This window comes from Oryzias latipes, chromosome 1 (genome assembly GCF_002234675.1).
Source record: "Oryzias latipes chromosome 1, ASM223467v1".
NCBI classification, from domain to species: Eukaryota; Metazoa; Chordata; class Actinopteri; order Beloniformes; family Adrianichthyidae; genus Oryzias; species Oryzias latipes.
The window spans coordinates 32,879,367-32,903,393 of record NC_019859.2 but is presented as its reverse complement, the minus strand read 5'-3'; the positions used below and the strand labels follow the sequence as shown (position 1 = coordinate 32,903,393).

Here is a 24,027-nt window from a genome sequence, read left to right as displayed (position 1 = left end):
AGAGCAAACACAGCAGCGCTGTAGCTAAAAAAATGAACACGACTTTTTACGCACTTGATCTGATCTTAAGATTACACTTTTCTAAAGAAAGGACGCTTTCACCAAAAAGAGCTCAGCATTTTTTTTCCCATCTCCATGAGATAACTGTTAAAGGAATTGTCTTTATGACGGTAAATACAAATACAATCGATAAACAGATATTGCCTAATGGGCTTATGTCAAAAGAACACTCACTGTGAAAAAAACTGTGATTTCACTGAAGAGGCTAATTATTTGATCAGCAGTTTAAGACATTTAATAAGGAGCCAGTATAGCTCGTGCTGGTTTGCGGTGCCTTCCATCCGTGAAACCTGGGTTCAAATCCGGGCTACTCCCTGTTCCCAGTCCCAAGCCCGGTAAAATTGAGAAGATTGCGTCAGGAAGGGCATCCGGCGTAAAACATCGCCAAGTTAACCGTGCGACTCGTCCTCGAAAGAGAGATTATTTCACTGTGCCGACCCCTGATGGGAAAAGCCGAAAGAGAAAGAAGACGTTTTATGAAGGTTCAGGTGTAATTATGATCCTAGAGAAATCTGTCTCTTACAGCTGTCACACAGCCACGACGTACATTTTCTACGTATAGAATATCGGATTTTTGTGATCCATGCGTGATGCACATAATTCTAAAGTGTTCATCAGTCGTTGATGTGCGAAGATGTCCGTCGAGGGCTTTAGCTGACAAGTTTTTACGTGAATTCGATTCTAAACTGTTCAAAATTTCTGGTCAGTTGAGAATTACAGTTTATACTTATACGCAGTTTTTACATAAATCGTATGCAATATTGTGTAATTTATGCGAGATGCATTTGCAAATTTTGAGGCTTTCCACGATTGTTCCACGTATGTTTAATGAACTTTTTTTTATCGCAAATGTACAACTTTTATATCAGATATACGGCACACATATCACGTTTAAATGACGTAATTGACGCACGAATCACTAATGAATTTCATAATAACAGGGCAATAATCACACACGGTTCATGTTGTATGTGGATTTATGTGTTCTTTGCATGATTTATTCGTACTTCTTCCGTGGATTGAACGTGGTACAGTCATGATACATCTGTAAAAATATCACATGAACACGACAACTTTTCTCACTTTTTCCGCGTATTTTCACGTATGACCAACTTCATTCCTGCAATAAGCGCAAAATGAACATAGCGCTGTGTGAAACGGCCTTTACTGTCAAAACTGTTGACTTGTTTTGTTAGAAAGATCCTCCCTAACAGGATTTCAAAGAAATTAAACTTCCAAAAGTTGTTTAAAACAGAATAGGATGAGGCTGGGCGTAAAAAATATTCTTCCATCGATTCTTCTGATCAAAGCATTTTTACTGTGAGATGAGAGTTCACTAAAATGAATAGCAATCGTAATTGGAATCCAATGAATTTTAGCTGTAATATTCATCAAATCTATGAATTGTTTTAAACAGTTTCTTTTATTTTTAGGCAGTAAACAAGTTCCTTGTGTTTTTTTTACATAGGAATTGACACTTTTAAGAACAGATTGTTCCACTTGTGTTCACTCTAGAGAGCTACGTATGCAAAAACATATCTATTAGCAAACCACATTGTTTTCAGAAAGGAAATCTGACAAGTAAGTCGATATTTGTTCAATCAGTCATCGAAATGAATGAGTATCGTCTGAAGAAAAACCAAATTGATGAAGTAGTTTGACCCAACGTTTTAGTAAATGTTCCTGATGCTGCGATGCAATTCTATCCAAATATTTCTGTGTAAACATCTGAGCTGACAAAAGGGGACTCTTTCTTAAAAAAATAACAAGAATTCAATCTGAGCATTCAAAACATACTTGAATGAGGAGTTTACCACTTCAACAGACACAAATGTTACGCACATACGTTATAACTTAAACATTTATGATTCACAACGCAGTAGATACAAACACCAGAGTATTTCTAGACATCTCTGCTCTCCACCATCATACATCCAGATGGATCCTCTGGTGTCGTTTTAGGTTACATTTTTGCGTGAACCTTTTACCGCAGGCTAGGCAGCAGTATGGCCTCTCCCCGGTGTGAACCCGCCGATGGGCCTTCAGGTTGCTCAGCTTGGTGAAGCTGCGTCCGCAGAGCGAGCAGCAGAATGGCCGCTCGCCCGTGTGCGTCTGCAGGTGGGCCTTTAAGTTGCTGGGGTGAGGAAAACACTTGCCACACTGGCCGCAGCGCAGGAGGTGTCTGGAGCCAATGTGAGGGTGGGATTCGGCGTGGGGGGCGGGGTTGGAGTGCTGACAGGTTGCAGGCTGAAGCTGGGATTTAAGGCCCACCCATGAGGCGTTGGTCCGGTTCAGGTGGAGCCGCTGCACGGAGAGGGCGGCAGAAGGGGCAGCTTTGGATGTGGAGGGAATCCTGTTGGAGTTACTGAGGTTTCCAACCAATGAGAGAGCTACAGACGGGGATGCAGAGGTCCGAACACTTGGGGGCTTTTTCAGCGGTCGATGGATGTGCTCTATAGCTTCATGTAAGCTCAAACCTGAATCTACTTTAGACTGAGGCTTCATACCTTCCAGCACAGAGCCCTTATTGTAAGAGCTGTTGAATTTGTGCGTTTCCAAAATCACCCGGTGCGGTTTCCCTGAATCAGATGCAGATGCCCTTCCGGGTTTTTTAAACTTTTTTTCTGCTCGTTCGCTTGGCTCAGACCCTCCTGAACTGATCAGGGCCTCCTTCTTGACAGCCACACCCAGCATGCTGCTGTGCTGCATCCTGGCTTCAGGGGAACCCGAGGATGAAACGGGATCTGCACCCAAAGAGAGCTGAACATCTGCTCTCACAGAGTCACACACCTCAGGCTCTTCTCGAGCTGCAGAACCTTTGCTTTTGACCGGATCGCATTCCTTGTCGGGTCTGTGGCTCTGCAGCAGACCGGGAAGACCAATCCAACCTGTGTCCAGTTCCAAAGAGGAAAAATGAGGCTGATCAGCGGCCGAGCGCGCCTCTGGCTGGTCCTCGGGATACTGGTATGCAGCTGATATGTGAGAGTCTTGCCTATTAGAGCTCTTCAAAAAATCGTCACCGTTTTCCTCAGCCTTCTTGGGTCTGACTTCGGCTGCTTCACATGCGTTGCTGGACTCGGGTCCTGTTCTGTCTAGAAAATGAGTGCAGAAAAAAGATCAGCCACAAACAGTGTCTAAATTATATATTTTTTAAACTTTATGTCTTTCAAAATATACACACTTTCATTTTATGCGTAAAGTATTTGTGGACTAAACAGTAAAAATACCAACTAGAACAGGAGTGGGCAAACTTTTTGACTGGTGGGCCACAGAGGGTTCTACAATTTGACAGAGGGGCTGGACCAGGAGCAGATGAGTGGAGTGTTTTGGTAGTCCACCTCATCAGAGAAAGAAATAACATGGAATCTGGATGAAAACAGGCTTGAACTGATCAAAAATGTATGTCTGTATTTTAAAACTGAACATTTCGGATGATTTTGTTCTGATTTCAGAGCCACGTGCACCGATAGATTCTAACTCAAAATGCTGCATTCATGTGCGGTTGGAATGATCAGAAACATCAGAAAAACCACATGAATCCTGAATGTCTTTCTACATCCAAGCAAAGGTGCCTTTATTTGCAGAGCAGCATTTATGAGTGGAATCCAGAATTACAGAGAAAATAAAACCTTTAGAAGGACTATCAATATTATTTTTTCCAGTTTGGCGGCCAGATTAACGGGCTGATTTGGCCCCTGGGTTGTAGACTGCCCACCCCTGAACTAGAACTATTCAAGTGAAAGGAGACAACTGAAACTGAGAGAAAACACGGACACTGAGGGAACTACTGATTTGGACGTGTTTAAGGCTAAATATCAAGCCAACGTAACAAGAATGAGGATTCCTCACCATCAAATGTACTTCCCCAACTGCTCAGATGATGAGAGGAACAGCACGGGGCGTTCACTTCTTCCTCTTTCACATCCAAAGTAGACATCTGATCCTCTGGTTTTGCAGCCTTCGGGTACAACAGCACATTAGATACTAATCATAACATATTCTTAGTAAGAAAGTCGTAGCCATTAGATGATGGAGATTTAAACCACAGATCTTGGTGAATTAAGACAACAACAGTATGATATCATTAAATATTATGAATCATTTCAGCATTCTGGGGAAAGATGTAGTAGGATGTCTGTGTTTAATATATTACCATCTTTATTAAGGCCCGTACACACCGGGACGAATATTCGCCAGGCGTTATTCGCCAGCGTTTTTCGCCACGTCTTTTGTGTTCACACCCAGGCGATTTTCGCTGACGATGAGCCGAGCGAACATGCAATTTCCTTCCCTGACATTAGATGGCGCTTAATGTAAACAGAAATACTCCTGTACACAAGGTGGCGCTGCGCAACTTTACGCTTCTTAAAATCGCTTTTCACTCAGAAGAAGAGAGCAAGTATTTACGCGCTTGTCAGAATCATACAAAGAAAATATGAATATTTCAAGCATCAGTAGCTCCAACTGGTGCTTGGTTCGGGGATATTTTAGAATGTCCGTCATTATTTCTTCGCGGCTGTGTAGACGCTACTTGGCGTCTAACTTCTTCGCTGGTATGTGTGCTCAGCAAGACAGTTTTGTGTTTGAGCGCCCCCAAGTTGTGTTTTACTGTAACTTCAGAGGCTCCAGACACGTGTGCAAAAGCGCCATTCTCATTGGTCGATTAAAAAATTTTTTTTAAAAAAAACCGAACCCGAGGCGGTTTTTTTTTTTGACGCTTTGGCGCTTGGCGTTTTTTCGCCTCGGTGTGCACACTCACATTGGTGCCCTTTGTTTAGTCACGAGGCGTTAAACGTCTGCGAAAATCGCCGGCGAAATTCGTCCCGGTGTGAACAGGCCTTTAGACTTGATTAATGCTGATAATGTCTGCGGCACATTGCCAAAAAATACCCTCCAGTGTTTTATTGCTTTGAATGTCTTCCAAGATTATGATAAAGTGAACAAACTCGTGTTGACAATATTTGATTACATAAAAAATGACAATTGTATCACTTTCACCTACCTATCTATTAGTACTATTACTAATGCTATTATTAATTCATCTTCTAATCCAATTTTTCCCAGGGTCATGGGGCTGCCGGAGCCTATCCCGACCACTTGTGGCCGAAGGCAGGGGACACCCTGGACCCAGTCTGTCAATCACTCACACCTATGGACAATTTAGACTAACTATTTAAGCTATGAAGCACGTTTTTGGACTGAGGGACAAAGCCAACGCATGAACGGGGAGAACACGCAAACTCCACACAGAAAGGTCCCCCATTGGTGTTTCAGGTCCCAAGGCCTTTTTGCAGTGGGGCAAGTGCGCTAACCACTGTGCCACCGTGCACTACTATTACTATTATTCTAAAATGTTACTCAATTTCCATGTTGGTAAAAGAACAAAAAACGTGTGTTTTTGGTGGCCTTTTCTGACTTTGAGCCCCTGCCCCTCTGAATTGCTGTGCACGTCTCTGATTGGGAGGGGCTGGTACTCAAAGAGAGCTGGTTTTTAGAAGAATGCTCAGAAATGTGTGAATGGATCAAAATAACACTTTGGGGTTTATAGTGAGGAATAAACATTATAATACATTTAAAAGCTTGAAAAGTTCATTTTGCATGAAACCGGCCCTTTAACTTTGTTTTTTTTTATCTTTGTGCTTCAAGTTTAATGAAAAGCGCCAAAAGCTTTAAATTGAATTGATGATGAACAGGTAGATCAGTCTGATCTGTTGTTAACAGCGGACTCGCCTGCTGGTCGGGGTCAGGATTCTGTGCGGCCGCAGCTTCATCCTCTGCACCCGTTCTGTCGTCTCGTCTGAGGCTGGACATCCAGCATCCAACAGAATCCCGCGGGGTTTTCACATCACAGCCAGAGGTCGTGTCTGGAAACGAAGGACATTGGTCTGGACTGTTGGTCTGTTCCACACACACTTCCCCTTCCTCCTCTCCAGGTCTGAGCTCTTACCCTCCTCGCAGTCTCCAGTTTCCTCACAGTCGCCCGCTTGGTCCACACCGTTCCCCGAGCTTTCAAGGAGAGTCTTGGATCTTGCTTTGTCTCCCCTGAATTGCTCCTCATTCCGCTGCAGCTGCATCCTCAGAGACTCCAGCTCCCGCCTCCTCCGCCTCACCTCCACCAGGAAGACGTCCTCCACCAAGCGCGTGACCTCAAACATCGCCGTCTTCACCACAGTCTCCATCACATCAGACAGCTGGGTCTGGAAGGCCACAACGAGGGCGTCCAGATCCGGCATGGTCGACTCTCACCTCTCGGTCTTGACTATCGTGTCTGTTACACTGCGATTGTTTAGTCTGCTTTCCTCTCAGGGAAGCGGTGCCTTTGCTTTGATGTAAAACGTCTCCTAGGGATTGTCGTTGTACATCCTCTTTGATGTTATCCGCTTCACAGAAAACGGGGTTTGTTTAGTGACGTGCGCATGCGTCGGTCCCAATATTTTTGGCTGTGACCAAAATTCAGACTTTTATGAAACTCAAAATCTCACAGATGTGATGCTCATTGACTGATATATTGGCTAAAATAGCTAACCTAGCGTTAGCACCCGCATGCTGATGCTAATCTCTCTTCCGGCGTCGCGCGACCTTCCGCAAACCCTCCATTCCGTAACCGATAGACACTATACGTTTATCTTCTTTAAAGTTACTCTTTAGTTTTAGGCTAAAGCAACAGCGAAACACTCAAATGCTATGAACAGAGATCAACACCCACTTGTAGCCGTTGTTTTGACTCACGCCGTCACGTGTTACGCAGTACGGTGGCCCGGAGGGATGGCACGGCAAAACGCACGTGATGTTTCAGCCACAACAATCTGTTGCAATATTTTGATTCATTATAGTCCTCACCCTAAATCAGTGTCCACTACTCCTTCTAAGCTTTTAGTACTTCAGTCTCGCGGCTCTGGTATGGAGTGATTTTTGTGCCATTAATCCAAGTGTAACACACATCGTTTAGACTTTAGAATGTTAAACATTTTGTGTGCTCAAAAATTAGCTTGCAACTGAAACAGAAAAATGCACTTGAAACTCAAAAATATGTGCAATCAAAACAATTTTGACTAAAATGTTCTCTCAATGTGCCACAAAAAGCCACCCAATTACAGACATGGAGATGATGATTGGTCAGAAATTCTTCCAATTGTGCCCAAACCTGATCCCGTCTACGAGCTGATTGGAAAACTTTCTGACCAGTCAGCATTGACTTTCTCACAAGGGAACATTGGCTATGTCCCAATTCCCATCCTACTCCCTAACTACTAAAAAACTATACAGTGTAGCACTATCTAGTGCCCTGGATTTTAAAAGCAATTTGGACACATTGCTCACTACTTTTTTTAAACGGCGGATATAACGTCATGGATATTACAAAGTTAAAATCTAATTAATATGACCGTTTTGCAACGATTATTTATGAGTCCACTGTCTTCTGAAGATAAAAGCATCAATTTATTTAAAAAAATTTAATACTTTTTTTCTGCAAAAATTGTTCTGACGAAATGCATTGTTGTCTATATTCTCCAATCTAGTGAGCATCATTGCACACTGGTCACTGATCGCAGAAACTTCAGGGAATTTTCCAGGGCACTCGATTTTGGAATTTTAGATATGGACAGCACTACAAAATGGCGAACGCACTTTATAGTGCGCTATTTAAGTTTCGAGTGTAAAACAATTTTTTGAGAACACAAAATTGTTTAAGTTTACCACTAAAAACAGTGAATGTTGCCCTGGGAAAAATGGTTTTCATCACTGTCCTATAAATGTCCTGAAGTCTTAAGGGAAAACTCTGATTTCTCTGTTCAAGTACTATGTTGAAATGATCATGTTACGTAAGGGGTAATGGGCGACAAACTGTGCATTATCAAAAATTAATGCACGCTGTGGAAGCCTGAACCGTCCGACACAAAGCGAAGGACGATTGCTTTCGTGAAGTGTGTTAATGCACACTTAGAAGGCCATTAACCCGCTTCTACCATGGTCACTTACAAAAGATTTAAATATTCAAATTTTAGTATTTTATTTGTGTTATTTTTTCCGTTTAGATCACTTTTTTAACAAAAAGTAGAATTTTTCAAACGTGGCGCTGCGCGTTGTCACAGTAAACATGAGATGGCGCCAAAGGAAATCGTAATATATGCTGATCACCACATCAGCAGGCATCAGTTCAGAGAAAGTTAACCTCTTACTGCTTCTTTTTTTGTTGAGATGATGAAGCTAAAGTTTCAGAGAAGCCAGCGCAGTGATATAGAGCATTTAGGCTATGTGACCATAACTTCTTTTTTAGTGTGCATTATCCCTTTTTAATCCACACCCAGCAACCAATCAGAATTGAGTATTCAACCAGACCATGGTATAAAATCGAGAATCCAAAGTGATAATACATGTATCAGTTCAGTCTTTCGCAGGGTGCGGTAAGTTCTCATAAAGCACACTTCGTTGGACATTATCCCTTACTATATCCACAACCGGCAGATAATCAGTATCGAGTATTCACCCAGTCTTTAGTAGAAATAAAAATAGCCACACACCGAATCCAAAATCTTCCCTTTTAGGGTTTATTCATAAAAAAAATGCAAAAAATCTAACATGTTTATCCCTTTGTTTAGTTTTTGTAAAACTTGTTTTAAATGCAAGTCACACACAATTACAGATCCTCATGTTCCTCGTGTTCCCAAACCTCTGCTGTTAATTCAATAGGTTTCAAGAGTGGTGCTTCAAATTATTTTGTTGTTTTGGGCAAAGAAAATGAATCTCGTTTGCAAAAATCCCCATCAATATATAAGACCTCAGGCAGCTTTCTAAAAATATAAAGAGCAAATAAAAAAAATAGCTGAAAAGCTGTTTGTGGTTATCTTGTGAATCTGTAATAGACTGCCTTTGATGGAAATCCTCACAGGGACAGCAACAGTTTTGGGGTGCCAGCGTTTTGGGAAGTTACCATTTATTCATAGAACCTTCTACGTTGAGATGCTGCCAAGAAGACATAAAAATTACAAAGATCTTAATCATGTTTTATTTGAAATCACATTCACAAAAATCAGGTTTGTTTGTTTTTTTGTTACCCACCACCAGAGTGTTTTATAAAAACATGAGAAATATAATACTTATCTTCAGCCTTTTTATGTCCACTAAAACTAAACAATATAGAGAGAATATTAAGTCCATACATTCATATTGAAGCCTAAAACAGACTTAAACGAGAACCTTTCGAACTTTAAATATCACCCAATACAGCTTTAAATAAAATATTGATTGGTAAATAAGCATTATTCTAAAAACAATACTTAGTAGAATCCTTATTTTGTAGTATCACTCATTTTGGGGGGTGGAATTACCGGTAAGCATATTTGGACAGTGCTCTTCATATCTCGCTCAGATTTGAAATTAGATTCACGTCTGGACCTTCCTGTTCCTTTCAGACCTAAATGTTTTTCTGGTAAAGTCCCACTGTTGTTTACGGATGTGTACTATTTGAACTGTTGTATTGAAAAATAAACTTATCTCCAATTGTCGTCCTTTGTGCTTACAATGACTGCCATTTGAAATGATTTAGAATTCCCTCCACCTTGACTGAAATAACAGGTAGCAAGATGCTGCTACCACCACCATTATTCACTGACGTGCTTTCAATGACGTGCAACGTTGCACTAAAAAGAACTTTTGAAATCAATGACCATAAAAAATGAAATGTTACGTTTTATCACACCGTCACAAGTTTGCCTTATGTGCTGTTGTGAGACGCTTTGAGTGTTTGCCAGGGCTCGGATGTTTTTCTTTTGAAAGACGAGACATCCGCCTTGCAACCTCGCTCCACAGAACAGGTCTGTAAAAAATACGACGTCACAGACTTCAGAATTAGGACTTTCCAGAAGCAGTTGCACTTCTTTTAATGTTACTGTTGGTCTGCCAACTTCCTGCAATCATTAAGCAGTTTTCTGTTCATGTTCTTATCCTAGGAGGCACATCTTCATTCTGGTAATGTTGTAACATTAATTGATAAAGTCTGCGCTCTGTGATTTATCAAATGTTGCAGAATTTATTGTCCATCGTTTGACCATCCATCTGACAATGCCAAAGATCTCTGTAAACCATACATTTTTCTGTTAAATGCAACTCAAAAGTCAACTAAAACAGCTGTCCTTTGTTTGGAATTGCCATTTTTACTGACCGGGTTTGATGTGGTTGCTGTGACGACAGCCACACCCACAGGTGTCTATTTTTGCTACTATAGCCAACCTGCTGAGACATTTGACATTTTAACGAATCTCAACAGTATTCATGTCCCATTGCAAGTGGGAAAACATTTTTTGAAGATTTATCATGGTCTCACGCTCTTATATGGCAAAACTCATGATTTAAATAGGGTTGTGGTGATTTTTGTCTTCAGTCAATGTGCCTTTTATCAGAAAATATCAACATTTTACAAACAATGGTCTTTGTGTCTTCACTAGACAAATAAACGATCAAAGCAGCTGTTGCTGTCGAGCCTCACAGGTTGATGTGTTTGCGCTGATGGGACTTCAGGTGATCCAGGCGTTTGAAACTGAGGTTACAAACAGAACAGCAGTATGGCCTTTCTCCTGTGTGGGTGCGCTGGTGAATCTTTAGTATGTCTGCCCGCGTGAAGCTTTTGTCGCACATATTGCACCGGTGGGGTTTTTCTTGAGTATGAATTCTCTGGTGCAATTTCAAATTCCAGAGGCGGCTGAACTTGTTCCCACAAACAGTGCAGCAATAAGGTTTATCCCCGATTTGCCCACATTTGTGACTTCTTAAGTCTTCAAAGGAAGAAAATCCTCTGCCACAGTGGCTACACAGGTGGAGTTCCTGAGCTGAGTGAGTCTTCTGGTGGGCCTGGAGATTACATGCTTGAGAAAAACTCTTTGTGCTCTGGTTGCGGGAGAATGGCACCCCTTGTTTGGTGCTTTTCTGTGTCCGTTTATGGGTCTTTAGGGAAACAGAATTGGGAAAGGATGCGGAACATGAGTTCGATGCATCTCTCCTCCCTCCTTTGGATGCAGTCTGATGCTGTAAAGTGTCCGATAAGTTTAACGTACCACTGCATGCATTGGAAGATTCATACAAGCCCTGAGAGGAAGACTGGTTAAATGGAATGCCTTGCCCACGAAAACCCAATAATATTCCTGCATCAGAAGATGCATGAGGTACATTCGTGTCTTGCAAATAACCCTCTTCATCAATTAGCAAACAGGTGAACGCTTCCTTTTCATTCAAGTTGGCCTTTTCAGGTGATGCTGCCGGTGGAGACGGAGCGAGTCGTCTTTTCTGGGGGATGACTGTCTGGTAACAGTGGTGATCAGCTCTTTCCGCCATTTCCATTGCGTTTTTATCAGTGCATTGGTTCAAGTCAGCCAAGTCACCCCCCAGGTGGGATGAAGACCCTTGCATGTGACTGAAACTAGCCATGCCCATCATGCTGGTGTTTTCATTGGCAGCCTCCTCCACACCCCCCAGCTGATCCATACCATACCTGCTCTGGAACAGAGCTTCAGAGGAGTAAGCAGAGTGTCCTTCTTGGCTCGGTTCTGCTCCCTGCTCAAAACCAGTCTCCCACTTTGCGATCTTCGGCTCACTGAAACGTTTACTTGAACCTTGCAGGCTAGAAGGATCCGCTTCTGCAAAGAAAAGTTTTAAGACTATGACTCTCTGGTTTCATCTTCTGCTCTGCCATTTGGCTGCTCCCCTTAAAATTTGCTACAGTGAACCATCTATTTCTGATTTGGCTTTGGTTCTATATATGATACAACTCTGCTTTCATTCGGATAAGGGAGCAGGACGTGGGAAAAACGGCAGTGGGCTGAACTTTAGGAAACTGAAATGTGAATGGATTTGCCGTGAATTCTTGTTTACTTTTTGTTTGTACACGTATTTCATTTAGGCATAAATTATCTTGCAAGAAATACAGGGAATCTGGAAAGCCCATCGAGATGACTGTTGTTTTTGGGTTATACAAATAAAATTGAATTGAATCTGGAAAACTTCACTTGCACTGTTCAGGACCAGCTATTTATCCCTTAGTCACACTGATTGAAGTATTGACTAAAGATGTCCTGGATCCATTTTAGGTCAGTGAATCGGATTGTTCAAAATGAACCAATATCGACTATGAATCGAACCAGAACCACAATTATGTTATGAATCGAAGCATTGTTAAAATAAATCGTTACAATTCTGAATTTTATGCCCCTTTTTTTAGTATATATGTCTTCCATCATCCGAAATTTTTCACAAGAATATGTTAGAAACACTAAAAACATGATTTTCAACAGAGCAGGTCTTTGACATGATGCCTTCTCTGGATGGGATGTTTAGGTTTATTGGACAGCTGATCCTAAGGATGTCAATCAGGGCTTATAGATGGCGTTTAGTCATTTGTATTTTGGATCATTGTTCTGCTAGAAGTCCTATTTTCTGAGATCAAAACTAAAACTTCAGACAGAATCCAACATTTTTCTCTCTTAGAGATTTCAATCAACCTGCCAGACTCAAAACACCCTGTTCCAGATATAGAAAACCAGCCCAGATTATAATGAAGCACAACAAGGACAGTCTTCCTGCCTTGGATTATGAGTTATGTAAAAGGGATGGAGCCTCACCTTGTGATCTCATGTCCCATTCTTGCACCTCATTGATTTCTGTCATGGTCTGCAGCGGCTCCTCCTTGAACTGCCCACCAAAATGATCATCTTGAGCATTGAGTGGCTGACAGAAAAAGGGAAAAACTGCACGTAAGACATGTCCTGTCAAAACGGGTCCATTGTGTACACAAGCACATTCCTATTAACCAAAAGAGACAATAGTCTTTAGTGCAGAAGGATGGATGAAATACACTGTCTGTCCATGAAAAATGGCCATTGTTTGGTGGAGTTACAGTGTTGTTCAGGTGTGAATAAAAAGCATTTTGATGGTCTTCAATGTTTCACATGTCCCTTTCTTAACTGGATTTTATCCTTTACTCATCATGGCACTTTGTGATACACTTTTAAAAGCCAGCTAATTTATCACTGAATAAAGTCTTATTCTGATATTATTTTTCTGTTTGAATATATATATCTCATCTCAATTTTTGATTAGAGTACATAGACAGACTTCCCAACTTCACATGAAGGTGTTTCATCGAAATGCCAAAGAACAATTTTTTTTTTGAGTCAGGCAAACTTTTCAAGGAATATCACCTTAGTCAGTTTCCTTGTCCACTAAATAAATTATGGCAATACTATAGTGCATATTAGTAGTTAGTAGTACTTCTGTTTTGCTGACCAAAAAAATCTGTAAATTCCCTAAAAATTAACTTTAAGCAAGATATACTGAATTTTTGACCAGTTGAAATCTTTATTTGTATTAAGATAGTTATTTAGCTTAAAAGGCAAAACTTGTTCATATTAAAATCACCCACTAATGGTTACCATCTATACACATCTGATATATTGATATTGCCGGCTGGTTCTGGTCACGGTTCTGCTCTGAAGCCTCTACAGTTGATGGTTCAAAAAAAGATGTTTTGTAAGACAAATGACCATTTTAGACTTTAAACATTCTCCTCAACAGCAGAGTTTCTCAGTCACACTGGCCAATCCGTGACATCAGTAACCACCTTTGATAACTCTTAGAAGAACCCTCGAAAACTACAACTACAATTAAACTTTCTTCTAGGGGATAAACTAACTATTTTAGATGTATTGAACCGGACTAAAGCATTTTTGTTTGTATTTAATTGCTTTCATTTAATGAATACCTCTGATTTATCCCGTTTCAGAACTTCATATTTTGAGAGTCAATCAAACTTGAAATAAGATAAGAAGTTCCTTATATGTTGTCCGGTTTTCTCCATCTCCCAAAACAGCAATTAAAGCATCTGATGTTCTTTTTCAGACAGAAAAGCAAGCTGAATGAAATTGCAGTTACATGGTTCAAAGTTAAAAATAAAGGATCCTAAATCTTACATGCATAGCATTTCCTGTGCAGTGAGCTTCTTCCATATCTTGGTTGTGAACTTGTGCAGAGTTTTCCAGAGATCCAGCTTCCTCTTCTGGAATCACGCTCTCCTGCTTCAGATTCTTCTCTGGTGAAGAAAATTCTGCAGGTAGATAAGCAAAAATATAAAAACTTACAAACATATACTCATCACTTACGATGGTTGTTTGCATAGCCTGCACTGAGGATCTTTGGCTATCATCAGTAAATGAAAACCAATGACTGTAAAAGAGAACTGGACTGAGTGACCCCTCCCCCTCACACTCCAAATAGGAAGTAACTGGCGGCTCCAAGATCCCATAGACTTCTATTGAGGAATAAGCAGCTATTAGTTATTATATTTGTTAGAATAATTATTCTTGCTCAACTATTTGTTTTTAAATAAACTGGCTACTCGGATGCCTCAGTAAAAGCATGCTGTGCCCACTAGCCCCCGCCTCAAACATTCAAAACATTTGACTGACAGATTCTTCCAAAGCTCACTTTGGGTGGAAGGGGTGTGGACTTCAAAAAGCTCACTCCCGATTCGTGACAGGAGCTGCCATAAAAATGTTGAAAAGGCAAAAGTAATAGCTTTATTTTATGTCAGCTATCAAGCTAAAGCCATGTAGCAGCTAGCTTACCAAGTTTATCAAGAAGTCAGCTGGGGTTGGTTGTCACATGTCACCAACCCCTTAGAACTGTGGGTCTTCAGGCATTGATATCACACATACAGTTATCACAACTGGAATTGAATGACGCACAGCCTGTTGTTTCCAGCTTTACAGTTTCCTTCCTTACAGATGATGATGTTCCCAGATGTTTAAACATAATAGGACATCTTTTAAAATACCAGTTTATTTTAACAGTATCAATATTGTTGAGAATATCTCAGATGTAGACCTTTTTCAGCTGTTTAAGCTTCTTTTTTCTTGTTGTTGGGCAGGAAGTTTTAGCACTGAAAATTGTTTTTTTTTTTCTTTTTTTACCAAAACACAAAACATTTCAAGTAACTGTTTGCCACCATTAGTCCTATTATTTAACATAAGGGGCATTGATGACAACTATTGAGTGGTATTCATGGTAAAAAGGATTTGCCGTTTATATCTTAAAAAAACCTTTTTAATGCATGTTATCTTTTAAAATCTTAATTCATCGCTAGTTGCTTTTCCATTGACGATGAAAGTGTGTAAATTGGATTTGCAATAATAAATTTGCCTAATGGAAACAATTCAATTCAATTTCAATTCAATTTTATTTGTATAGCCCAAAATCACAACAACAGTCGTCTCGATGGGCTTCGAAACAAGAAAATGAAAAAAAAGGTTTTTGAGTTGTATCGAAATTGGCATGAAGAAGACGCCGACGTCTTCTTTGATAGATGATGAGCGCTGGCGCCGTGGCCGAAATTTGAATGGATCTGTGGTAAATCATTATCCGCCGCCATGTTTTTGAAGGACTTATCGCGCGAGTTTGTTTGTGTTAATTCGGATAATTATGAATTTCTATAAAGTTTTGGATGTGTCTGATGGAAACGCAGCTGCTAGTGAAATCCTATTGAGCTTCTCTAGGGACAACCAACCCCAACGAGCAGTTGGTTGTCACATCGTATCAGAATGTTTTGGATGGTTTATTACTTCTTGTTACGATGAATTCTAAAAAAAAAAAAAGCCAATAATTTAAATACACTTTTTTTTTTTTGAAGATTAGCAATGATCAGAAATAAATTATGACTACTAACCTGTCTCCCCCTAGTCAATGGTGAAATCATAAAGCTTGAGACCGAATCATTCTTGAATCAATTAAAATGTTATATTTAATTTTTGTTTTCATGGGTAGTAATATTTGATGAATATATCTTATTATATAATATCTTCTTTGCATTTTTGTGGTTGCGTTGAGGGTTTTTTTTTTTTTAAACGTGCGTGTTAGTACCACATGTTAAAATCACTGTGAGTCAGAGTCAGACTGTGGTCTACAATTGAAAGGCCGACAGGTTGGCCCCCTTTAGCCCGGGGGGAGGGGGGTCTTCTCTTAAGACAGTAATGAGCACGTGACCCACCTGCGGCAGCGGGTTTGTTCGGGCCTGCTCTCCCGCATTTAGCACAGGTGTCCCGCGTGTCGTCTTGCTTTTCTCTGCTGCGACTCTCCGCCCACCTCAGCCGCTTTCTCAGGGACTCGACCTGCTCCCTGCAGCGGGTCACCTCCTCCAGGAAGCTGTCCTCCACCAGACGGGTGATCTCAAACATAGCAGCCTTGAACACCGTCTCCATCACTCCAGAGAGCTGGGACTGAAACGTTACAATGGTTTCAGCCATTTCCCCCCGACGGTACGCTCGACGTGTTCACGGAGAACGTTAGATTAAATATAAAAAACGACGCTGTAGACGGCGCAGCCAAGCCTTTATCAGCCACATGGATGTTAATTTGTCGTAGATGCGACACTATAACGTCTACAGGTTGGTGCGTTCACTGACTGTACCAGCGCGTTTGTACCACGAAAACCTGTTTCCTCTAGCATAAATAGCTAACGATGTTAATGCAGCTCCTTTACTGCTTTGTTAATTATTACGACGTGATATGAACTTTGCTCAAAATGCAAAATTCCAGACGCATCATAGAAGAAAACCCAAGAACGTGTCAGAGGCTTCCGCTGCAATTTGTTTTTGCTGGGCAAGTCAATCCGCGGAACATGAACCTCCTCAGATTCCGTCAACAACGCCACTTCCGATACGGATTTACGGGTCGCACTTTGGGACAATCTTCATAAATCCTCGCAATTCTCAGGCGGATTTGTGTATAAACTATGAAACCTGTCCTTTTTAACTAACAAAATTCAAAATACTACATGCAAAGCGTGGTACACATACATATAAAAGTTGAACAATATCTTATAACAAAATAAACAACCCAACATAAAACGATAATGTGAAATAATAAAAATAAAAAATGATTTAAATTAAAATCGTGGACTGGTAATTAAAAATAACAAATTTAGAAAACCTTTAATAGACTATTTTTAAGATAATTTGTAATTGAACATTTTTTTCCTATGGCCAAATATATTTTAAAATATTTTTCTTTAATTACTTTGTAGTAAAGGCACTTCAATTGACCATTTCCTTTGAGTCATCAAAGAAAAACAAAATCCTATAATGCAAAGATGCCTGTGAGATATGTCTGCAGATCCTTTTAAGAATACTTTTTACAAACAACAGGGGGAACTTTACATATTTACTGGATAACATCTACGTGCAATTTTTACCGTAAATCCTTTGATTCTGTTATTGATAATGTATTTTTAGGGTAAAAAGGATTGTATTCCACTGACTTTCTCAAGTTAAGGCCATCTATGTTGACAGAGACTAAACAGTTATCTAAATGAGTTCTAATGCTTGTACCATTATCTTTTTCTTTGGGCTTTTCCTTTCAGGGGTCGCCACAACAACTCAGCTTCCTCCATCTAACCCTGTTTACTGCATCCTCTTGTCTAACATCAGCTACCATCATGTCTTCATTCACTGCATCCATAAACCTCCTCTTTGGTCTTCCTCTAGCCCTTCTCCTTGGCAGCTCTGGACTCCGCACCCTTCTACCAATATATTCAGTCTCTCCTCTGGACATGTCCGAACCATCTTAGTCTAGCCTCTCTAGCTTTATCTCCTAAACCTCTAATACGTGTGTGGCCCCTTTGATGTAATCCTTCCTGATCCTGTACATCCAGGTCATTCCCAAAGAGAACCTCAATATCTTCATCTCTGCTACCTCCAGCTCTGCCTCCTGTCTTTTCCTCTGTGCCACTGTCTCTAGGCCCAATAACATGGCTGATCTCACCACGGTCTTCTATGCCTTTTCATTTGAGCTAAAACTCTTCCATCACGCATCGCACCTGACACTTTCTCTACCCGTTCCAACCTGTCTGCACTCACTTCTTCACTTCTTTTCCACATTCTCTGTTATTCTGAACTGTTGGACCTACAGTACAGTGTATACTTCAATTCCTTCACATTCTTTATCTCTTCTCCCTGTAACCTCACTCTTCCACTTGCATCCATCTCATACACACACATGTTCCCCGTCTTGCTGCAGCTAACCTTCATTCCTCTTCTTTCCAGGGCAAACCTCCGCCTCCATAGCTTCTCCTCCACCTGCTCTCACTACAAATCACAATATCGTCTGCAAACATTATAGTCCACGGTGATTTCTGTTAAATCCCATCTGTCAGGCTGCTCATCACTATTGCAAACAGGAAGGGGTTCAGAGCTGAGGGCCCCAATTGAAATCCTATTCTGAATTACATTTAAATTTTCAAATTTTATGTTTCGAGCTAATAAATGTGAACAAAGTGGAATTGTTGTAATAACCAATTTGAAATCTTTTTGAGCCACAGCGATGTTGTATTTATTTAAGGAATGATTATATGCGTACTAATATCCTTTATCATGAAGTAATTGATCAACAGTAATATTTTTTGTAACATACCAATTATGTAAATACAAGCGCAGAGCTACGGGGACGCAAAGCTATGCCCCCAAAAATTTTGAGTCGATTTTAGTATAAATTTCGACAAAGTTATCAATACAAGCTCTTTAAGCATAGCAAAAATAACAAAAGCAATATTTTTAAATGAAACAAAAAGACTATCTATAGTAAATTTGTTAGAAATATGTAATTTTGATCCTTTCATTTGTAATGGTCTACCACTCTGGTGTTTTGCCACCTTTCCAAAATCATCTGCCCCCATATAAACTATTCTAGCTCCACCTCTGTGTAAATGTAAAGTCTATGAGTTGTTCCACAAAAGACAACTGTGAGAAGAAAAGTTTAAATAAAAGAGTCCAACATAATAGAACTTTCTGATGAAAATTAGCTAATTTGACAGAAGGCTTCCCAACAGAAAGCTGACATTTCAAGAAGAAATTTATACCACTCATTTTACCATAGGGGGGATTTGGGAAAGTATCACATAAACTGTTTGGATTTTTAGCAAAATACTTTAATCCAATATTTTTTTAGAATTTGATTTAAGCCTGTAAATGTCAAAACACCTAAACCTGCATCAACTAAGGAGTTTGAGAGAACAGTTTTTTCTGACTTTGTGAATTTTGTTTTTCTGAAGATAATTGAATAAATCTTGTCCAAGTTGGAACATTGAGTTTTGGTGACATCTAGTGACAGGAAAACATGAGAAGCTCCAGACATCCCTTCTGCTTTACTTAGTACTCTGTAAAGTATTGATAAGTCCCTGGTTAAGCAGCCTTTAAACTTTGCTTTGATAGTCTCAGTAATAGGTGTAAACTCATCATCCATCTTTGTTTTATTTTGATATTTTAATATCTTTATATGTAACACATTTTTCACAAGAATACCACAAACTCCATTAGCAGCACATTTTTTAAAATTAGGTTTAACCCAGATACTTAAAAATGTAGTTAGGACAGAAAGAGCCAGGGGAATTTCGGGAACATCAGTTGAGAATGAGTGATAATATTCTGAGGTCCAACCATCATTGCCTGGAGGTTTGCTGGGTTTGAGAATTTTAATTCCCCATTTTATCTCTTCAATTGATCATTTTGATCACATTCCTGTTTCAAAATGTCACTTGCTTTTTTACCAAACCAACAATCTTCTGATCAGGGTCCACCGCTCTGCACCATGACCGCTCTTATCTGTTGATTTTATTATTAGCTGATGTTATTATTTGGTATTTTTTGAGCCATGGTAACAAATCAATCTTCTCGTTGTGGAATCAAAGTTTTATCTACAACCCCTTACTACAAGGGGGAAAAAAGCAATGTTTTAACTCTAAAGTAGGAATTGGGCTTTGTGACTCAACTTTCAAAACATTCTTATTGTAGTTTTGAACATATGAACAGTTGTTTAAAGTTCCACTACAAACACCTTTTAATCTTTTGTAAAAAACATCCCCAGTGTTTTTTTTATTATGATTGCGCCATTTCTAGTCATAATTAAAAACGGGTGTTGTTTTCTAGGACATAGTTTCTGTAGAGCTGCAAGAGTTCATCAGCCATTACTTTTGAGTTGTTGATTAACAGAATTATTTAAAAAAACAAACTAATGAAATAGGGCTGGACAAAAATAATGGTACCTCCATAAAAGACTGAGAACTAATTGCCGAGGGGGTCATGATGAACTCAGGTATGTCCTTTAATTGACATCACAGCTGTTTTCAAACCCATAATCAGTCAGTCTGCCTATTTAAAGGGACACAAATAGTCACGTTGCTGTTTGGTGAAAAGGTGTGTACCACACTGAACATGGACAACAGAAAGCAAAGGAAAGAATTGTTCCAGGACATTAGAAACAAAATTATAGACAAACATCGTAAAGGTAAAGGCTATAAAACCATCTCTAAGCAGCTTGAAGTTCCTGTGACGACAGTGGCACATATTATTCTGATGTTTAAGACCCACGGGACAGTAGCCGACCTCCCTGGACGAAGAGGAAGAGGAACATAGATGACAAATTGAGGAGACGGATAGTTGGAACTGTATCCAAAGAGCCCAGAACTACCTCCAAAGACATTAAAGGTGAACTCCTAGATCAAGGTACATCAGTGTCAGATCGCACCATTCATCGTTGTTTGAGCCAGTGTGGACTTCATGGGAGACGACCAAGGAGGACACCAATGTTCAAAGGAAATCATAAAAAAGCCAGACTGGAATTTACAAAAATGCATTTTGACAAGCCACAAAGCTTCTGAGAAAATGTCCTTTGGACAGATGAGACAAAACTGGAGCTTTTTGGTAAGGCACATCAGATCTATGTTGGTAGACTCAAAAATGAAGCATTCAACCAAAAGAACACTGTCCCTACTGTGAAACATGGAGGAGGCTCAGTTCTGTTTTGGGGCTGCTTTGCTGCATCTGGAACAGGGTGTCTTGAATTTGTACAAGGTAAAATGAAATCTCAAGATTATTGAGGCATTCTGGATAGAAATGTGCTGCCTAGTGTCAGAAAGCTTGGTCTCTGTCACAGGTCATGGGTCTTCCAACAGGACAACGATCCAAAACACACAGCCAAAAAACCCCAAGAATGGCTAAGAGAAAAGCGTTGGACTATTCTGAAGTGGCCTTCTATGAGCCCAGATCTGAATCTCATTGAACATCTGTGGAAGGAGCTGAAACACGCCATTTGGAGAAGACAGCCGTCAAACCTGAGAGAACTGGAGCAGTTTGCTCATGAGGAGTGGGCCAACATACCTGTGGACAGGTGCAGAAGGCTCATTGACAAATACAGAAACCGTTTAATTGCAGTGATTGCCTCAAAAGGTTGTGCAACAAAATATGAAGTTATGGGTACCATCATTTTTGTCCAGCCCTATTTCATTAGTTTGTTTTTGTAAATTCTTCTGTTAATCAACAACTCAAAAGTAATGGCTGATTTTAATTATTCAATTTTCAATAAATTTTAATTTATTGTTACTTTTGAACTTTTCAAGTCATTTCAGTGAGCATTGTGGACTTTCTTTCTTTAACCGAGGGGTACCAACAATTTGGTCCATCACTGTATCTTCTGGTCCTGATTCACCCCAATTTCAATAAGGAAATACTCAAAAATGAAGTTTTAATCTTGACTTTTGTCTTCCATCATGAGAAAAATGCTCAAAAAGCATGTTTAAAAAACAAGAACATTTTCATTGGAGTCGGTCTAAAAGTCCCATTTGTTTGGGAAACAGAGACGGAGCTTTCTTCACACTTCACAACAATCTTGTATTTAAGACTTTGGCTCAGACTAAGTTTATATTCCTTACCATTACACAACTGATAGAACAACTTTGCTCAGATTTAAGAAATGGAATTAAAAAGTTTACATTTTTAAATTTATGTCAGGCTTCTAAAATACTTTAAGTGGTTTCTGTATTTAAACACACTTCAAACAGAGCTTTTAGAGAAATAAACGTGGAATATTGAGAGGTGTACAGACACCTTGAAGTTAAGGCTGGGAGAACCTCTTGTAATATCATCACCCATCATAAATACTTTGAAGAACTTCATGATGGTCCAAGTCAGTGGAGGAAAATACAGTGGCCTTGAATCAAACCAACAAATCACTCGACACAAACATTTTAAAGATAGCAACAAAAATGAAAATAAATAATTAAACACCAGTTTAGAAAGATTTTTGAATTAAAAACAAAATTCCAGAAACCCAAAACACAATCCCCAAAAATGGAAAAAAAAAAAAAAAAAAAGGGAAACAAAAGCAGACGTTAGTAGCGGGGAGCAACTAAAACATTGTTTCAAGACCGGACCGAGGGAGCTGAGTATTGTGTCCATTTCTTCCATCGATCTTCGAGTTTTTGTGCCTCTAGCCTATGTTATCTTCTCCATTGAGAAAATTTCCTCCATAATGTGTCTCCATTGCTGCAGTGTCGGCGTTTCACTTCTCAACCAGTTTCTTGTTATTGCTTTTTTACAGGCTAGTATCATCACCTTGAACAGGTAATTGTCTTCTGGTCGAATGACGTCCATCGATAGGCCAAAGTACAATATCTGTGGGTCCATGACTATCTCACATCCCAGGATATCCCGAAAGGTTCTGACCATAATTTTCCAGAAAGGAGAAATATTTCCACATGACCAAAAGATGTGTGAATGGTTAACGTTAAAGTCCCCGCACAGCCTCCAGCATTGTTGTGAGGTTCCCAGCTGTTTACTCTTTATGTAAGGACTAATAAAAAACCTTGTCAAGTTTTTCCATCCGAATTCTCTCCATTTTCTAGAACATGTGGAGCTATGCTGTAGTCCACAGATTGAATGCCATTCATCTTCTGACAGTGAAATTTGAAATTCTGATTCCCACTTTTGTTTTATAGACAGAGAATTATATCCATTACAGTTTAACAAGCATTTGTACAGTTTGGAAATAACCTTTAAGTGTAGCTTCTTATAAGACCCCGTCAGCATTTCTATTAACTTACTTCCGTCTTGACTAAGATGTTTTTTAATCTCCGTATTGTAGAAGTGCCTTAATTGGAAATACCTGAATATGTCAGACGTTGTATTGTTCTTACAGGAAAAGCTGTATTCTGTGTTAAGAAAAATATCTAAAAAATAAAGTTACAAAAATGGAAAAGAAAAAAAAACACCTTTCGGAAAACAAATTTAATTTCCAGAAATTCAAACGAAATGTTAAAATATTAAATAATTAGAAACTGAAAGATATGTGTACTATGGGACATTGCTGAATAGACTATGATGCTTGATTTCTTTTTTTTTAATGGACTTTTTTTTTACGTGTCTTCCTTTTCTGGATTTTAATAAAGGTTTTATGATCATGTGGGGCATTTGCAGTATCGCTTCATGCCGAATAACTTTCGGTTGAAATGATGGACAAATGTCATCATCCAATCAGCAATGTCCCTATCTTTTCCGGCTTCTTTTTGGGTTTGATTTTTCAACATTTCTGTTTGATTTCTAGAAAGTACTTTTGTTTTCTAAAATGTTTTACTTTTTACAGAAACCCACCCCAAAAAATGTAGGTAATGTGGGACACCTGTGATTGGGCAATGATGTTTGTCTGTCATTCCTCTGTACTAATAATAAAACGTTTTAGTGTGCAGACAATAAAGATGTACGACGTAGTATTAGGGCCAGTTCACAATCAAAAATTTGTTTTCATTTTATTACAGTTTTAGAGTCGGAAATGTACGAGAAAAAAATCGTAACTGTTAAATTTACGACTAAAAGTCATAGGCTAAATGTATGACCTTTTTGATCATAAATTTAAATGTTTTTAGGTTGTAAATTTATTACTATAAATGTCTTAAATATACAAATTTTAAACACATCAATCTACATGAAAATAAGACATAAATTTATGAGTGAAAATTCATATATAAACGAGAAAAACCCCCAAAGTTTTCTGTTTATCTGAGCCGTGCTCAAAGATGAAAGACGTGGAGCCTTTCGTGAAGCTTTATTTCCTTTTTATTTCCTTCTGAACCTTTTGCCGACTCAAAATAAAAAAATTTAC

The 24,027-nt window shown here is 39.4% G+C and overlaps 2 protein-coding genes across 3 annotated transcripts; both read right to left on the bottom strand.

Moving 5' to 3' along the window:
• Window positions 1-1,464: 1,464 nt before the first annotated feature.
• Window positions 1,465-7,007, bottom strand: LOC111948313 (zinc finger protein 697-like). The gene is made up of 4 exons (XM_023960754.1): window positions 6,008-7,007; window positions 5,791-5,924; window positions 3,910-4,018; window positions 1,465-3,152 (listed from the first exon to the last, which is right to left on the bottom strand). The coding sequence occupies exons 1-4, from the start codon at window positions 6,291-6,293 to the stop codon at window positions 1,987-1,989; spliced, it is 1,695 nt and encodes a 564-aa protein (XP_023816522.1). The 5' UTR covers window positions 6,294-7,007; the 3' UTR covers window positions 1,465-1,986.
• Window positions 7,008-8,586: 1,579 nt separating this feature from the next.
• Window positions 8,587-16,766, bottom strand: LOC101166450 (zinc finger protein 35). 2 transcript variants are annotated; one of them, XM_023960749.1, is made up of 4 exons: window positions 16,091-16,766; window positions 14,019-14,137; window positions 12,672-12,777; window positions 8,587-11,690 (listed from the first exon to the last, which is right to left on the bottom strand). In XM_023960749.1, the coding sequence occupies exons 1-4, from the start codon at window positions 16,344-16,346 to the stop codon at window positions 10,543-10,545; spliced, it is 1,629 nt and encodes a 542-aa protein (XP_023816517.1). In that variant the 5' UTR covers window positions 16,347-16,766; the 3' UTR covers window positions 8,587-10,542. The 2 variants fall into 2 exon arrangements, with proteins under 2 accessions (XP_023816517.1, XP_023816513.1); XM_023960745.1 differs by having other exon boundaries at window positions 14,019-14,152; window positions 16,091-16,765.
• Between the last annotated feature and the right edge of the window lie 7,261 nt (window positions 16,767-24,027).

Bases quoted from the DNA above. Each gene is read 5' to 3' on its own strand.
- LOC101166450 (XM_023960745.1), bottom strand. From the start codon at position 16,346: ATGGCTGAAACCATTGTAACGTTTCAGTCCCAGCTCTCTGGAGTGATG. The intron at 14,153-16,090 runs GTGGGTCACGTG...ATCTACCTGCAG, and splicing joins GAACAAACCCGCTGCCGCAG to AATTTTCTTCACCAGAGAAG. The intron at 12,778-14,018 runs GTAAGATTTAGG...TTTTTCTGTCAG, and splicing joins GCACAGGAAATGCTATGCAT to CCACTCAATGCTCAAGATGA.
- LOC111948313 (XM_023960754.1), bottom strand. From the start codon at position 6,293: ATGCCGGATCTGGACGCCCTCGTTGTGGCCTTCCAGACCCAGCTGTCT. The intron at 4,019-5,790 runs GCGAGTCCGCTG...TTGTACCCGAAG, and splicing joins ATCCTGACCCCGACCAGCAG to GCTGCAAAACCAGAGGATCA. The intron at 3,153-3,909 runs GTGAGGAATCCT...CTCATTTTCTAG, and splicing joins TTGGGGAAGTACATTTGATG to ACAGAACAGGACCCGAGTCC.